The 19,115-nt window shown below is 31.4% G+C and overlaps 1 protein-coding gene across 1 annotated transcript; it reads right to left on the reverse strand.

Moving 5' to 3' along the window:
- Positions 1 to 2,261: 2,261 nt before the first annotated feature.
- On the reverse strand, positions 2,262 to 11,155 carry LOC127745489 (zinc finger BED domain-containing protein RICESLEEPER 2-like). The gene is made up of 6 exons (XM_052258256.1): positions 10,479 to 11,155; positions 10,199 to 10,380; positions 9,484 to 9,964; positions 9,165 to 9,408; positions 6,011 to 6,085; positions 2,262 to 2,429 (listed from the first exon to the last, which is right to left on the reverse strand). The coding sequence occupies exons 1-6, from the start codon at positions 11,153 to 11,155 to the stop codon at positions 2,262 to 2,264; spliced, it is 1,827 nt and encodes a 608-aa protein (XP_052114216.1).
- Between the last annotated feature and the right edge of the window lie 7,960 nt (positions 11,156 to 19,115).

The following is a 19,115-nucleotide window of genomic DNA, read 5'->3' on the forward strand; positions in this document are numbered from 1 at the left end:
TATTAGAATTCTCTAAGTGATTTTAAATTTAGTTTAAATTTGATTTTTTTTGAATTTGTTTAATATATGGGCATTGTAAGATTATAATTTGGGATGTTTGTATTTATTTTCAAAAGGACATGCATAATTTAATATTCGTTCAATGTATTATTTTGTTAATTATAATGGCTTTTAAAAAAAATTATCATTATGTATCCCAGCCAATATATTACCAGCATGAGGAGGAAACATGGTATGTTCTTGGGCGATAGGACTATATCGTACTTGCAGATGATCGGCTTATACCATCTTGCAAGGATGAACAAACACTGGTTTTCGTGGGATGAGCCACTTGTCAATGCATTTATGGAGAGATGGCGTTCGCCATATGCCATTCGGGGAGTGTACGATTACACGTACCAGTTAGGCCTCCCGATTGACGGTGAGTATGTTAGTGGATGTCTGAGAAATTTTGACAGGTACATTGAAGGTGGCCGACCTACATAGACTTGGTTCGAGGACCTATTAGGTGTCTTACCTCTTGCGGGCTGCATCAACAAGTTTATTATGAAGTGCACTTGGATGTAGGATACATTTAGTGAGTTTTCTCATGGCGGAGACGAGGATATAGTTAGGAGGTATACGAGAGCGTACATGATGATGCTGTTATCGACTTAGCTCTTTGGGGACAAGTTTGGTACACGTTGTCATATCCAGTGGTTACCGTACGTAGCTATGTTAGAGGATAAGGGCAGATACAACTGGAGATCCACTGCTCTTTTGGGGTTATATTGATGCAGGTGCTGTGTGGCCAACAAAAACATCGTTAAGTTGGTTGGTCCATTGCATCTCCTTCAGTCATGGATCTTTTGGAATTTCTCGGATTTCAGGTCTGATGGGTTTGACACATTTCATTGGCTGTTTGCATCGAGGTATTTATTTTTAAATAAGTTATGTTGATTAATATGTTTTCCGTATATGGCTGTTGATGAGCTAATGTATCGGGTGGCAGGTGGTCAGCATATCAGCCAACATTGAGCGAAAAATGGCCTAGAGTCGCACATTGGAGGCTCAAGATAGATTTACCTCAAGCTGGGGATGTGAGTATTTTAGCTTTCAGGTTATTATTGTTAAGTTATATAACTTTTTATTGTTTATGTACGACCTTCATCAATCATTTTTCTCTTCAACAGTTCACGTGGATGCTTTATAACTCATCAGAGCTTGTTCAAATAATGCATCCTGAGATACTAGAGTCTCAACATATAGCGTTATGGAGGGCTATTACGGCATTGATCTATTTTGCTGTGATAGTGACATCAGGTGGATAGGGTGTTACCACAGTTTGGTGGAGTATAGCATCGACCTCGTGCCACACTCAACATTGATTTTTTGATGTTGAATGATGGCAAAGGCTGTGATCGGTAATTTTCGAGTACGTTACAAACTTGCCACCTCTATTGGACTCACAGGGCCCAACATGGTTACGATTTGATGTCGTTCCAAACCCAAGAGCGTCACAGGCGTACTTGGAGTGCTAACATGAGCATGAAAGGAGATTTTTGTCGCCTAAGCTCTTCCTCGGTGACCCTAGAGAAGTTGCAATCTTGACAGAGGCAACACAGAGGTCCAGGGTAGGTTCTTGATGTTCCAGACAGGTATCGTGTTGAGCAAAGATGTCGTGTTGGGACACAAGCGAGTGCACATGAGTGGAGGTGGCTCGAGGATGCGATTGATGCAATGGAGGGGAGGGGTCGAGACCGTAGACGAGCTAGGGGTCACAGTCAACAGGGAGGGAGGGGTGGTGGTCGAGGTAGAGGTCGATGCGGAGGGAGAGGCAGAGATGAAAGCATATATAACAGGATAATCAAGCATCCTGTGATCACTATATATCGACGTGGTCAAATATGTATGAGATCTATTATACCTTCTTACCTCCCAGATCCCTTTCGCTGGCGAAGAGTGACCCGAATCAACCATGTGTAGCCGTTTTCAAACTCCTTACACTTTCAATGGTACTTGATATGATCAGATTCTAGCACTCTGTACTCAATCTCACAGCGGATGCTATAAGTCTTTATGCTTAAGACCTGTTGTATCCTGTAACTCTGGCCTCAAATCCAGATGCTACATTCGATAATCCCCTGTTATGTCATGGCCTCCAAGTCTAAAGTCAAAAAATGTGGGGGGTATTGTTGAGTTTCCGAACTAGATGCTCTACCACACCTAACTAGAATACTTCCCTCTAGATCATCATCGCTATCTTCATCAATTATGGCAGGTTATACATCATCATCATCATCTCGTAGTACATATTTGACAACATCTAGTTCTCCACCAACAGGAGTACCGGCCATTGCAATAGCAAGTTGACCAAAAGGTCGATTATCACCTATTTGTCCATCAGCATCACGGTTAAGACAGCTGCGAAGGACGTGATGCCACCAAAACTGCCTCAGGTGCAATGACAGGCACAGACAAAGAGGTACCAATACGCATTAAACTAGAGGCTCCTAGCATTACTAAAGATTGACGATTCGGATTCGATCCTTCTGAAGCACAGCTCCAAACTTAGACAATAGCTCATGGATTCTCACTTCAAGAAACTGACAACAATAGTGAAACAAAACTTGCAAATCTTCGTCACTGTCTATCACCTATAAAATAACTTCTCCACCTATTTCATGCCATGCAATCCTAGTTTTCGGAATAAAAATATTCAACTGATCCTTATCAGTAAATTTTATTCTCTCGCATTTTTTCTTAATCGTCCCTCTATAGTGAACAAAAACTAAATCTTCATTAGCCATTGCGAGTCCTACAAATTTGTATACGTTAAGCTTTGATTTACCTACTGGTGTATCAAATGTAGTAAATCGAAACTAGCTACTTCAATTTACATCCTGAAAGTTCATCTTTTAGTAAATTGAATCTATCTATTTTGATTTACCACTTCTCTAGCTAAATCGAATCCAATTGATTTGATTTATATAGAGAAAATGTAAATTGAATTGATTAGTTTAGATTTATATAGTTACATTTTCAAAATTAGACATGCATGTAACATTTTTGTCTTTAGGACTATCATGTAATATTGAATGCCATTTGAATTGTTTATGTCATTTACCCTATTTTTTACCAATGAAATGGTGCACGTCGATTCTTCATATTATAAAATTTATTGATAATAGAATTTGTATTAAATCTTTCAATAATTTTCTTTCCAATGTAAATCAAAAGACAATTAACAAGAAATTCATCTTTCATTTTGTTTCCGAGTCCATTCTTTACAATATTCATAGCTAAAAGAGATCTATCAATTGTAGCAGTTGAAACAGAAAGAGTTAATACTAAGTTAATCAAATTATCAATCAAATAATACATTAAAGACTTTCCTGTCTTTATTAATCCTTAACATAACTCAAAAATGCACAAGTTACTTAATTCAACATGATTAGAAACAATCAAATTTATAATATTGAGCTTGCATTCTAGTGTCAAATTTCTTTTGGTTATTGAACTCATTTGGATAAAATCATTCCATTATTTTACTTACTTTTTAGATATTAAAGATCATTAATATTTGGACTGGACTCTTATTTATATTAGACTAAATACTAAATGTATTTTTCAAACAAAAAGTAACATTATATAATATATAATAATTTTATATACTTAATAACTTATTATTATTTATTTAAAGAATATGGGGGAGGGGCCAAGACCTCTACTTGCACCCCTAAGTCCGTCCCTGCACATGTAGAAGGACGTGTGACAAATCCTAAGGACATCGTGCTTCTGCGCAAGAATGATTTTGCCTGCGATAGGCTTAAATTGCATCTTTTAAGGGGGACAAATTATACAACTTTATAGATGATACATGGATTATCAAACTCTTTATTAGGAGGGTTAACAAGTTTATAATATTTTTTATTTAAAATAAATAAATATATTATTTACCAAAATACATAAACTACGGTGTATTTATTGATATACACATGTCATATCTCGGGTGCTATGATCCAAATTTTATTAAACTCATATCCCCATGACTGAGTACCCAGGATATGAGACTATCAAAGTTGAATATATCCTGGGTGCAGTCGGGATGTGACGCATAACTAAAAACAGGTACTCGGTATCCAATATATAATCGTATTTTGAATAGGGTCACAATAACCAAGATATATTTAGACACGTAAACAGGGTCACAGTACCTGAAATATAGTTAGAGACACAAAATGTGGTCACAGTATTCGAGATACATATCTAATTAATTAGGTGTTTCTGCATCCAAGATGACTATATCAAAAAAATTACCCTCTATATAAAGAACTTGCTAGCTTTATCATTAATCACACTACATCTATCTTTTTACTCTAAGTCTTTATGCTTCTTCTTTACATGCACATGGATAAGAATCAGTTCTTTTTGTAGTAATTTATCTCAATAGAACAATAAAAAATTATGAAAAGGTGTAATATTTGAGGGTAATTCGATTATGATATTGCGTATTTGCATGTTGATCCTCTAAATACACTAAGGAATGCCATACTGAACAATATAGAAACAATAGGTTCCAAAGAAATTGGAAGAGTTGCATATGAATTTTTATCAGTACAATTAAATGAAGGGTTTACTAATAGGATATTTTGGCTTGAAACTGATTAGCATATAAGGGTGATATTCGACATACGTGATAGGCTAATACCACAACATATGATAAAATGATAAGATCATTATTATTGTCTCCTCCCAAACTTGTTATTCGTGTATGGTGTCTGCTTTATTCTATTACTTCATCACCTATTTAATACAAAATTATCGTTTTAGTTTTATCATTATCTGCACCTTTGCACCCAACTAAAATTAACAACTAAATCAATACTTAAATATACTCTGGCCCAGCTACCATTTGATGTTCAACAATGATCACCCATGTTCCCTGACTTGACTAAAATAACCAACAAAGTAAAGCATACACAGTAACGAATTTAACTCCATTATTATTTGATTCTTGCTCATTTCTCAAATGAGAACTTCACAACTGAATCATCCATTTATGGGGGATACTGTGCCGCCCATGCCTCTCTTTCAATTTCAAACTACATGGGGGAACACTATACCCGCCATGACTCCACCTCACATATCTACTATACAATCTTCTCCTTCAATTTCAAACTACCACGCCTTCCAAATCATTTTCGGGGAGACTAACCATGGCATAATCTCACTACCAGCAATAATTTCTAGAGAATACCTATTACTACCCAATGAACCATCAAAACTTAATATACTTGTTAAACAGTAAATAACCCATTGCATGTCACTACATATTCAGATCTCCATGGCCCATTTCACTATATAAAAAAATCAAAGGCCCAATGATTCTAGTTCAAAAAATAAGGTCCACTCACTGCAATGGCTCCACACGTGTGCCGAGTTCAACGCTTTGAGTCGTAGATACACAAATTGACAAAACATAGGACAACTGGACAACCTGGAAATATTTAATATTATCAGGCTTCGTGCATACAGTAATTCGTTGGCCAACAATAAACTTTTTAAATGGAATTTAGTATCGCAATGAATTAGTCATTGACCGATTGGGTTGAGGGATATCGTGGGAAACAAAAAAAATAAAAATAAATTAAAAAGACAAAAATATCTTTTTATAATTAATTTTAAAAAGAATAAAATATTTTTTAATTAATTTCAAAAAGATAAAAATATTATTTTTTTTAGAATAGAGTTGTTTGATTGTTTAAAAGATTAAAAATTTATGGTATATTTTTTTTATATGCCTTCTCTATTTTCTTATTTAAATATCCACTGATAAATTGAAAATAAATATAACTATATAATAACAATCACATTACTTAATAAAATAAAATATAACACACGATAATCTATCTTTTTTTAAATAAACTACAATATATATATATGGACCGAAAAACAACAATAACTAATTAGACAAAAAAACAAAATTTAAAAAGCATCTATATTCTATAACATCTTTGTTCATTCTAACCAGTTCTACTTCTTCCCTCTTATAATCATCAACAGCAATCCAGCGAATGATATACCTGAATTTTTGAAGACAAACCTAAAAGAAAAATATAAGTTAAAACAAAAAATAATATAAAAAGGAGAAAAACAAAAAAACTCATATTAATAGAAACAGAAGTAATTAAATAAAAGAAGGTAAAATTTAAGGTGACGTCTGCGGTGGATGAATATATTTAGTGGCTAAGATGGCTAAATGACGTGTTTAAAGGATAAGTTGACAAGTAGAAGAAGATATGTAGCTAACCGTGAGAATAAGATCGGTTGGAAATTTTCAAGAGTATAACTTTAAAGTCAGTAATGACATAGGAGAAGATGGTAAGTTTGCTATGTCAGAGTGAGGCTAAACAATGCTTTCCTTAATTTACATAATTTGCGTAATTTTTCAGGTTTAAACTTTTAATATTAAATATTCTAATAATTTCATAACAAATTTGGATACCAAATGAGATAAAAATAAAAATAATAAAAAAATAACTAAAAAAATTACATGTTAAAAAATAATTAAATATATGACTATAAATACTTTTAAAGTATGAGTTAAAAGTATTATAATAGTGAAATAAAAATTGACAATTTTTGTTATTTTGTTCCTATGGAATCAAAAAAAAAAAGAAATAATTAATTTAAATTTTTGTTGACAAAATCTTAAATACAGATAAATATCATATTTTCATTTACTTAAAAAATATTTAATTCAGATATAGTTATAGCTTCAATTAATTTGTAAATAACTGGTATATATATACTAATCATACATTACACAAATGATAAACAAATTAAAATAATGTAACATTCAAAATAATTCTAACTATTCCATGATCATCCTTATAATCTAAGTTCTATATATATTATTTGTCATTGAATTACCAATTATATATACTGTTAATCAATAAATTCATATCCAGAAACAATATTTAATAAAATTTTCAGTTTAAATTTTAGAAAATGTTTACTTAACAAATAAGATAAAAATAAAAAATAAAAAAATGTAATAAATATTTTTAAAATAAAAATAAAAATAATTTAATTGAAAAGTACATTTACTTAGATGAAATACAATAAACTATTTCAGATTTAAAATTATGCCAATGTCTTGTTTTAATTTTCTTACAAAAATATGTTCTAAATGATTCTATGTAAATCGAATCAATTGGATACGATTTAGCATGTATATGTTGTAACAATAATAAATCTACTATTGAACAGCACATATATAGCAAATTGAATCAGCTTGATTCGATTTACTACTTGTAATAGATTATTGACATTGTTTATTTATTCTATATTAACTTTAAAACATAAATGTCAATAAAAAATATCCCTCATTTAGATTCAAATAAAATATCAAAAAATCAAAACAAATAAAAATAAAAATTCACTTTTGTGTTTTAGTTCAAATTTCAGAAAATCTACCTTTTTATAAACTTATGAATTTAAAACGGAACAATAAACGATTTCTAAAAATTCATTAAAAATTATCCTTTAACTCATTAATATTTAAAGAATCATTATTAGAACTTTTGATGTTAAAAAAGTTAAAATAAAGTATAGCCCCTCACAAGGTGGCATAGTAGTCAAAACTTGATATTTTTTTCATAGTCAAAAGTAACATATAGTTATACATTATAAAATGACTAACTATATATATACAATATATAATTTGAGAAATAGTTAAAATATTATATTAATTAAATTATTATTTAATTTGTGAAATAGAGTATAATTTGTAAAACTAAGTTTAAATTAGAAGTAATGTCATCAAAGGCATAAATTTTATACTTAATTAACTTAAAAGTAATAAATGTCAATAATTTGTTACAAATAGTAAATCCAATCATACTGATTCGATTACTATATATGTGATATTCATTAGTAAATCGAATAAAGTTAATTTGATTTACTATTGATATAGCATATATAGTAAATCAAATCCAATTGATTCTATTTACTATATTAAAATTCGATTTACATATGTATATTATATTAGTAGTAAACCGAATCTAATTTATTCGATTTATATTAAAAGAGTGTAAATTAAATCTAATTAATTTGATTTATATAGAATCATTTAAAACATGTTTGTAACAAAAATTAAAATAGGACATTAATGTAATTTTAAGTCTGAAATAATTTATTAGTATGTTTTACTCTTGAATATACTTTAAATGTAGGTAAATATTAATTTTGTTATTTATTTACAAAATACTTCATTCATACATAGTTGTAACTTAAATAAATTAGAAGATAAATAGTACTTATAATGTATTACACAAATAATAAAAATATTAAAATAGTTTATAATTCAAAAAAAATTTAAAATAAAATGATGTCTATTTACATAATTTTTTAGTTTCTTAATATTTGTTAATACGTGGCTTTATGTCTCCATTAATTCCGCCTAGGGCTGGCAATGGGTAGGGTAGGGTAGGGTTTGGATCCTACCCTAATTCTACCCGCGGGTAAAAAATCTCAATAAAACTCTACCCTACCCTACCTGCGGGTTGAGAATCTCTCAACCCGAATCCTACCCGCACCCTAAATTACAAAACCATACCTTACCCTACCCGCAGAGATATCAATTTTTTTTTTAAAAAAAATATAAAACTCAATTATTCCAAATTTCATACATATTAATAAAATAAAAAAATAGACAACTAAATTCAAATTAAAATAAAAAACAATAAAATCTTTAAAAAATTCAACATAAAATTACAAACATACATATTGTTATATTAATAAAATAAAAAATTAAATTTTAATTAAAATTAAAAATAATTAAATCCTAAACAAATTCAACATAAAATTACAAATAGCATAATAATTAAGTTCTTAATAAAATTAAAATAACATAAATAAAGATAAATGTCTTCAAACATTTCTTTTAATTTCAAGTTCTTGCAACATTATTCTTCCGTCAGTTCAAAAAATGCATCATCATCTTTATTAGCAGTTTGATAATCAGATTTTCCACCTAAAAATCAAATACAACAATTTTATTATATATAATTTTAACACAATTATAATTTGTATACAAATTAAAAAACTTGAAAACATAAATAACCTCTTTTATAATATTCTGCCCACAACCAATTTTGATTGCACATAAGAGCTTCTACCGTATCTTCATGAAGACTATTAGCAATTATACAGCCACTTGTGCTAAAAGAAGACTCAGAAGCAACAGTAGACACAGGAATGGCAAATATGTCTCTTGCAATTTTTTGAAGAGTTGGAAACCTAACTCCATTTATCTTCCACCAATCTAATATATCAAAATCAGGAGTTAAAGGATGAACATCTTCTTCTACATAGTGATCAAATTCCGTCTTCACAAATGAACCTTTCTCCTTCTTCTTTTGTCTAATATATAATTGATAACCAACATCATCATATTCATCTGCATTAACCCTAAGCTCTTGTGTAGATTCTACTGACATATTGCTTGAATTAGATGTATTCTTTTGATATTCATGAAGTAACTCATAACATGCCTGTTTGATTCTCTCAACTTTCCTTGTGCATTCATTAGGATCTTCACATATCCTAGCAAACTTATATTCAAGCCCATAAAGCTTATACCTAGGATCTAGAATTGCAGCAACACCCATAATGCCATGAATTTCTTCCCAATACTTATCAAACTTTCTCTTCATCATACATGCCATGCTACTAATAACTGGATTAGGAGAAACAGCCCATTTTTCCAATCCAACATGTATCTCACATACTTTATTAAAGTAAATGTTGGCAGTTGGAACTTGAGTTCCAGAAAACAACTGAGTCACATAATAAAAAAGTTTTAATTTACCACAAATTTCTTTTGCAAGTTCCCATTCCTCGTTACTTGGCACACTTTTATAATTAGAGTCTTTTTGTTTTAGTCGAGCAAAGACATCTCTGTACAACCATGCAGTTTCTAACATCACATAAGTGGAATTCCATCTAGTCATACAATCAAGAGATAATTTTTTGGTAAAGGGAACACCTGACTTACTACACCAACTCACAAAGGTTTCATGTCTTTTACTAGTTGAAGTCCAATACACCACACTATTACGAATTTTTTTCACACTTTCTTTAACTAAATTGAAATCATCCTTCACAATTAGGTTTAAAATATGAGCACAGCAATGCATATGCAATAACTTACCCCCTAACAACAAATAATTTGAGTCTAGACGTCCCAACAATACATCAATCATAGCATCATTTGTAGAACAATTATCCAATGTAATAGTTGATAATTTTCTATCTAAGTTCCACTCCAACAAAACTTTCATTAATGCATTAGAGAGAACTTCACTTGAATGAGGAGCAGGAACATAAGTAAAGCTAAAAATTATTATAAATATATCAGATAAAAAAATATCACAAGAACATCAAGCATTAGAAAGTATATCTTATACTAGAAGCAAAGTTTAAGGTATTACCTCAATACTCGCATTTGCAAATTCCATGAGCTATCAATGTAGTGTGCTGTAACAACCATGTATCCTTTTTCCTGGTTGGAAGTCCACATATCAGTTGTAATAGCCACTCGACTATCATTTGCATCCATCATCTTGTTTATATTAAACTTCTCCACTTCGTACATTTCAAAGATATCCTTCTTGATTGTGTTTCGGCTTGACATCTTAAACGTTGGTTGCATTGAAGCAAACACTTCTCTTGTTGCAACATGATCCACATATGACAAAGGATACTCATGCATACAAATGGACTTAGCAATCAATTTTCTTGTGTGAGATGTATCAAATATAAAAGTATCTGAACTATTCTTTCTATGTCTTTGAAGAGATTCGGCAATTGTTGATTGTCTTGAATTTGCTAATTTTATTCTCTTACAATAATGGAGCACATGTTTCTTCAAATTTGTAGTCCCATTCTTTGGATTGGCACCAAGAACAGACTTACAATGATTGCACTTTGCCTTCCGCTCTTCTCCCTCTTTATATCTACTAAAGTATTGCCAATAAACATTTTTTAATAAAGATTTGTTACTATTTTCATCAGAGGTAGACTCGTCTGGAACAAAATTAGCAGTTTCTTCAACAGGAGTTTCTTCTTGTTGTTCTTGAGCCACTACATCCATGTTGGTACTATCCATTATTACCTACACAATAATAAAATAAATAATTAAACATTAAAATTCAAACATGCTAAAAAATCATTAAAATTCAAAAAAGCCATCATAAAAGTCACCATATATGTATAGTGTAAAACTGTAAATGTGTATGTGATCCACCGTTGTAACAAAATCACTTCATCTAACTCTTCTCATTCAATTACTCTTTCAATTCTATGACAGTACACATAAGTCACCTAATATGACTTTAAATTAAAGCTAACTCAAAGAATTGTTCAACAAGACTAGCTATTATAGTACGTGGTTCTCCTTTCCACTTCTACCAAGTGTATATGTACAATATTTCCCCCCAATACATTAAAAAAGGATTAAAAAACTAATAACAACAGTTAGATAATGCCTACGGTTCTTTAACTAATATACCAATATCCAATTTAAATAACTATGACCAAATAATTGAGCATCATAGAAAATGTCTCAATAGCAAAAGCTACTATAGATATCTAATTACATGGACCGAAAAATAGACACAGATATGCACAGATATTGATACATATATATTTAAACTAATTGAAAGAAGATAGCAGAATATTAAACTATTGTTATTTTTATACTGATATGCACAACTGCTATATATTTATTAATATTTTACACGTTTGTTTTTGGATCTTTTCAAGATTATGTGAACAGAAAGCAACTGTAAAAGGCTTTTGTTGTTTTTGAGTGATGACTAAACTAAGTTAGTAAGAGACCATACTAATACAAGAGTTTAAATTTAAAAAACGGGAAAAAATGGGGAAAATTAATCATAGCTTCATAGGCACAGAATTGAAGGAGAAACCAACTAGCCAAAAAAATACCAAAAGAAACAGAAAAAGCATGAACCCTAAAATTAGAACTATAATCTGTTGAATACAGAGAAGGAGCAAAAGTCACAGATTCAAACGCAAGGTAAAGCCCCAATTTTCACAGATTCAAACGCAAAGTTCATACCAAGAAGAGCACAGAGCAGCAGCGTAGAGAGGAGAGAAGGTCACGAATCAGCGGCGTTGCGAGGAGAGCACAGAGGAGGAAGAAGAGTGGCGGCAATGGAGGAACGAGGAAGGATAGTTGGGGCTTTCAGTGAAGCACTGAGGCTTATGGCTTGAGAAGAAACGGCGCTCCCAGCCTCCACAGAGTCCCACTTAGTATTAGGTTAGGGTTTCTGATTTCTGAATCATGAATTATATATGCTTTTTATTTTTGTTTAGTTTTTATTTTATGGTAACTTCATAAATATACAAATGCAATATATTATGAAAGTTAGTAGCTAACTTAGTGGTTACTTACTTGTTGCACATGAAGGAGGTTGAGGGTTCAACTCTCACCTCCTTTACTATGCATATAATTTTTAAAAAATGTTATATATGGGGGTGTGGGTAGGGTAGGGTAGGGTACGGTAGGGTACACACCCGTACCCTACCCTACCCGAATGGGTTGGGCCGGGTAGGGTACCCGCGGATAGGGTATAAATTGCCAGCCCTAATCTCGCCTCAAATAATTAATGGAATAAATATATTTTTTATTTAAGTTAAAAAAATATATATATAAATAGATTTTTTTTCATAACAAATATGATTTCATTTATTATTTGTTACAAATTATATTAACTTGGCAAAATATTACAAATGGTTGAATATAATTATTTATTGCATTATTTTAATTATTTAATATTGTTGTAAAATAAATAAATAAAAAAACAAAATAAAAAAAATGTAAATAGAAGTCTCTAATATTAATATTCACTTATACTATTATCTCATTATAATAAAAGTGATTTATATATTTACTAATATTATATATATTGTAACTTAAATCCACGGAGAGATAGAAAAAAGAGAAAGTTTATGTAATGCATAAAAAGAGAGAGAGTGAGAGAGAGAGAAATGTTTGTTATTGTTGTGTGTATTGCTTCAGATTATACCCCTATTTATACATGCATAGAGTCCTCATTTTCAACCTTCGTTAAATGTAAATTCTCTTGATAACATAAGCATTCCACCATGGAAAAATTGAGCCTCCCAAATATTAATGGGCATCCACCTCATGCATCCTTATCACAATACTCCTCCTTCGATGATCATTTAAGATTATACCTCATTAAAACTTTACTAAAGAAAAATTCAATGAAAAAAAAATTTTAATGATGGAAAAAAAGTACAATATCATTTATAATGGGTACTGCCTCATTAAAAACCTTGTCAAGAAAAACCCAATAGGGATAAAAAACTGACTAAGAAAAAAAGAGTACAGTCTTCCCCTCTTGTCGACATTATTTAATATCTCGGAATCAGCGCATCCCAATCTAATGTACCAGTCTTTCAAAGAAGGATTTCAGAAGTGACTTTGTAAATAAATCTGTCAGATTATCGTGTGAGTGGATCTGTTGAACATCAATTGTTCCTTGATTTTGAAGATCATGAGTGAAGAAGAATTTAGAAAAAAATATGCTTTGTTCTATCATCTTTGATGTTTCCACCTTTAAGTTGAGTAATGTATGATGTATTATGTTCAAATAGAACAGTTGGGACTATCTTATGATCAGTCAGTTCACATGATGATAGAATGTATTGGATCAAACTTCTGAGCCAAAAACACTCACAACTTGCTTCATGTATTGCTAGTATTTCAGCATGATTAGAAGATGTTGCTGCTATCGTCTATTTCGTTGACCTCCATAATATAGTTGTATCACCATATGTGAATAGGTATCCTGTTTGAGATCTCCCTTTCATGTGGATTAGACAAGTATCTAGCATCTGCATAGCCAACTAATTGTGACTTGGATTCATATGGATAAAATAAACTCATATGAACTATTCCATGAAGATACCGAAAAACTTATTTGATTCCATTCTAACGTCTTTTGGTTGGAGATGAATTATATCTTGCAAGTAAATTCACCGCAAATGATATGCAAGGTCGAGTATTATTAGCAAGATATATTAGTGCTCCCATAGCACTAAGAAATGGTACTTCAGGGCCAAGGATATTTTTCTTCTTTAGGATGGAATTGATCCTTTTCTACATCCAAAGACCTTGCGATCATTGGGGTACTTAATAGATATGACTTATCCATATAAAATCTCTTCAAGATCTTTTCTGTGTATGTTGTTTGATGAATAAAGATCCCATTTTTTATATGCTCGATTTACAGGTCGAGACAAAATTTAGTCTTTCCAAGATCTTTCATCTCAAACTCTTCTTTTAGAGCTTTTATGATTGTTGGAATCTTTAGGGGTTCCAATGATATTTAAACCATCGTACACAACAATTATAATGAATTCAGATCCAGATTTCTTTATGAAAATACATGGACAGATATCATTATTCTCAAATCCGTTTTTGGCTAGATACTAAGTAAGACGATTATACCACATTCGTCCATATTACTTTAGATCATATAAAGATATTTACAATTTGACTGAGTATAACCCCTGTGAATATTCATTGGATGATTTAGATATCTTCAATCCTTTAGAGACTTTCATATAGATATCAAGATCTAATGATCCGTATAAGTAGGCTGTTACCACATCCATTAAATGCATATGTAATTTATGGTATGGGGATAAAGTGACCAAATAATGCAATGTTATTGCATCCACTACAGGGGAATATATTTTTTCATAATCTCTATCTGGCCTTTGTGAAAAACCTTGTGCCACAAGTCGAACTTTGTGGCGTACAATTTCATTTTTTCATTTCATTTTCTCATAAATACCCATTTGTATCCAACAGGTTTTACATCTTCTGGTGTACAGATTACAGGTCTAAAAGACTTCACGTTTTGTAAGTGAGTCTAACTCAGACTTCATTGCTTCTTCCCATTTTGGCCAATAATTTCTTTGTCGACATTCTTCGACTGTTCTTGGATCTAAATCCTTACTTTCATGCATGATATTTAATGCCACATTATATGAAAATATTTAATTGACAATTGTCTTATTTCGATCTCATTTTTTCTCCTGAGAACACATAATTTATCGAGATCTCATAACTTTTATAATTTTCAGGTACCTGATCATCTTCTGGCTCAAACTATATCAAAATTTTGGATAACTGCAGGTGTCTTTACTATGTCTTTATCTTTTTCAACAGAAATAGTATTTACCTCTTTTCTTTTTCGAGAATTTTTGTCTTTGGAATCGATAGGTCTACCACGCTTTTGACAGAATTTGTTTCAGTGGCCATTTGTCCGACTGGGACATCAATCGAATTGGAGCATTTTCAACTGGTATATAGGATTTAGTTATCCTTTTCGTATCAAAAAATGCATCAAGCAATTCATTTGCTATTCTTTGTAAATGTATAATCTTTTAAACATTTAGTTCACATTGCCCTGGTCGAAAATCTAAATGTATCAAGGATGATGCATTCCAATTGAGTTCCTTTTTGGGAACAAGATACCTCACTATAAAGGGAGAATCATATCTAACATATATTTTCAATTTTCTTTGGGGTCCTATTTTAGCGCAAGAAGGTGGTGCAATGAGAAAATATATTGTACACCAAATATTCTTAAATGGAAAACATTTGGCTATTGGCCAAAAGCTAATTGCTTAGGAGAGAACTAATGGTAATTTGTTGGCCTCAAACGAATAAATGCTGCGGCGTGTAAAATAGCATGCCTCAAACCGAGGTTGGGAGATTTGTTCTCATAAGTAAGGGTCAAGCAATTAATTGGAGACATTTAATAAGTGGTTCTGCTAACCCATTTTGTGTATAAACATGAGCTACTGGATGTTCAACGCTTATTCCGTTAGCCATATAATAAGCATCAAAGGCTTGGGAAGTAAATTCACCAGTATTATCAAGACAAGTTGTTTTGATTGGATTTTCTAAAAACTGTGCTTTTAATCGAATAATTTGAGCAAGTAATATCGCAAACGCCAGGTTGCGAGAAGACAATAAGCACACATGTGACCATATCGAATATGCGTCTATCATGACTATAAAATATCTAAAAGATCCACATGGTGGATGAATAGGTCCACATATATTGCCTTGAATTCTTTCTAGGATTTCCGGAGACTTGAATATAATCTTTACTCGTGATGGCCTTAAAATTAGCTTTCCTTGAGAACATGCAGCACAACAAAATTTTATTAGATTTAAGAATTTTCTGGTTCTTTAGTAAATGTCCATGGGAGTTTTCAATAATTCTCCACATCATATCAAATTATAAATTCATTTGAACTAGTAAACTTCTTGTTTACAATGGCATGTGATTCAATTGCACTAATTTTAGTATAATATAACCCAAAAGAAAGTGAGTAAAACTTTTCTAATATAACCTTTTTATTTGAATCATGGGTTGTGATACATAAGTACTCATAATTTTTCTTATTCATTGTTACAATATGATATCCATTTCGGCGAATATCTTTAAAACTCAACAAGTTCCTTAGAGACTTAGTAGATAATAGTGAATTATTTATTATGAATTTTGTTCCTTCGAGAAACAAAACTGTAGCTCTTCCAAAGTCTTCTATCACATTGTTTGAGCCAATAATGATATTAACACATTCTTCTTTTGGTACAAGATGAGTAAAATATATATTACTTTTGAAAATGGTATGCGCACTTGCACTATCCGTAAGGCAAACATCTTCATTATATGTCCTTACCATTTTCTTCCAAGAAAATAATAATAATATAATGAGTAAAAGTACATACGCAATGAAATTGTATTTCTGATTAAAATTATTTTTCTAAGAATTACTGTACATCATATACTAAAATTTTTTATTATTATTTTAAAACTTGATGCACTTAGTAATTTTGAAATTCATAAATATTTTATTAAACATTATTCATTTACATCATACTTGAAATTCAAATACATAGGGAATAAAACTTAACATTGTTTATTTACATGAGTACTTAATAAACCGATATATTAAACTTTTTTATCATTGATCAAATGACTAATATTTTCTTCAGAATCCTTAAAGAAATCAAATACTTCATAATGAGTAGTGTAATTTTTAGCAACATCTTTTGAAATAAAATTTTTCTCCTTTCCTTTGTCATCCTTTTTCAATGATGCTTGATAAAGATCAACTAGGTACTTTGGGATACGATAGGTATGCGACCAATGGCCCTTTCTATTACAACGAAAATATTTATTTTCTGATGATTTATTTTGCCCATTATTTCTTTCATTATCCCAATTCTGGTGAGATCCTTTCTTGTGAATATAATTTTTCTTCCTTCTATAGTTTTTCTTTTTACCAAAATACCTTGCCATTTACCTATTTTGGGATTATAATTTGCCACATTTGCTTTAGAAAATGGGGCGGCGCCAGCTGGATGCGCTTCATGATTTGTTAGAAGCAATTCATTGTTACGCTCAGCAACAACAAGGTAAGAAATTAGCTCGGAATATTTTTTTAAATTCTTTTTCTCGATACTGCTACTGCAGGAGCACATTCGGGGCATGGAAGGTTGAGAAAGTTTTCTCCAACATGTCATTATCAGTTATCTTTTTTTCACATAATTTCATTCGTGAGGTAATTTGTAACATTACTGAATTGTATTAATTTATGGATTTAATATCCTGAAGATGTAAGTGCATCCACTCATATCGGACTTGAAAAAGTATCACTGTCTTTTGATGATTATACCTTTCTTTAAGGTTTTTCCACAGATTTGCAAGATCTTTTAGTGTGAAATATTCATTTTTCAATCCTTTGTCAAGATGTTGATGTAGGAAGATTATGACTTTGGCTTTATCCTTCAGGGATGTATTATTTTCAGCCTTAATGGTATCTCCAAGATCCATTGAATCATGATGAATTTCAGCATCTAATATCCATGATAAGTAGTTGTTTCTAAATATATCAAGAGCATTAAATTCAAAATGAGAGAGTTTCGACATAATAAAAATTTATTATTCGAGTCTTTCTAAATTTTGATTAGAGTCTCATGCTGATAATGTGTTGTAAAATAAATAAATAAGGAAGAGAAAATAAAATAAAGAAAAAGGAGAGAGTTTATGTACATGCATAGAGTCTTCATTTTCAACCTTCATTAAATATAAATTCTCTTGGTAACATGAGCATTCTACCATGAAAAAATTGAGCCATCCAAATATTAATGGGCATCCACCTCATGCATCCTTATCATAGAACCAGAGTTGGAACTTGCAACCTGCAATAGTGAGAAGATGATTAGAGACGTCTAGTCGGAGCTCTAGATGGGCCATGGAAGGATCACGATGGGAGAGGAAAGCACAGCAGGTCGCCAAGTCTTGCCATGGCATAGCAGTGATAAAAAACCGGCGGTGTCGTGGAAGAGTTGCATGCAGGGACAGGTGGCGGCGTGGTGGAACATTGAAGTTATTGGAGAGGCAGTCGTACTTTGTTGGAGTTTCAGTATTTCAAAACATATTAACAGCACTGAATCGAAAAGTTTTAAAGTTTTAAAGTCTTTTTAAGTTTAAGTTGGGAATCGAAAATTGGTTAAAGGAAGACTAGTTATTTCCACCATAACATCGTTCTATATTTTTTTGGGAACGGACATTGGAACATACTTTGATGTGTGGTTTAATATCTTTTATTCTAATTTTTGTTCTCAATTCTCTCTTTCTGTCTTTATTCTACTTTCCCTCTATGTTCGTCATTTTCTTGACAAAATTAGATACCATGCAAATGGTGCATCCACGATACTAAAATTGCTGGGTGGTAGAGTCCGATGTTGATGCAACGGTGGCTCCCTAGGCCAAAATGCCAATTGTATGGGTACTAAGAGCATATATTTGTTCATTTTACGTGCGCTGGAACTTGTTGGCCCAATTCACGTGCATTTGGAGCAAAATGGGGCTGAAATCCATTGCATGGCAACATAAAAAAAGGGCAGAAACATATATTAAATAATCTTTTTAAAATGCACACACGTGTTCTTTAAAAAAAGAACAAGAAAGCAACCAACTCGTGCA

Source organism: Arachis duranensis, chromosome 3 (genome assembly GCF_000817695.3).
Source record: "Arachis duranensis cultivar V14167 chromosome 3, aradu.V14167.gnm2.J7QH, whole genome shotgun sequence".
Classification (NCBI taxonomy): Eukaryota; Viridiplantae; Streptophyta; class Magnoliopsida; order Fabales; family Fabaceae; genus Arachis; species Arachis duranensis.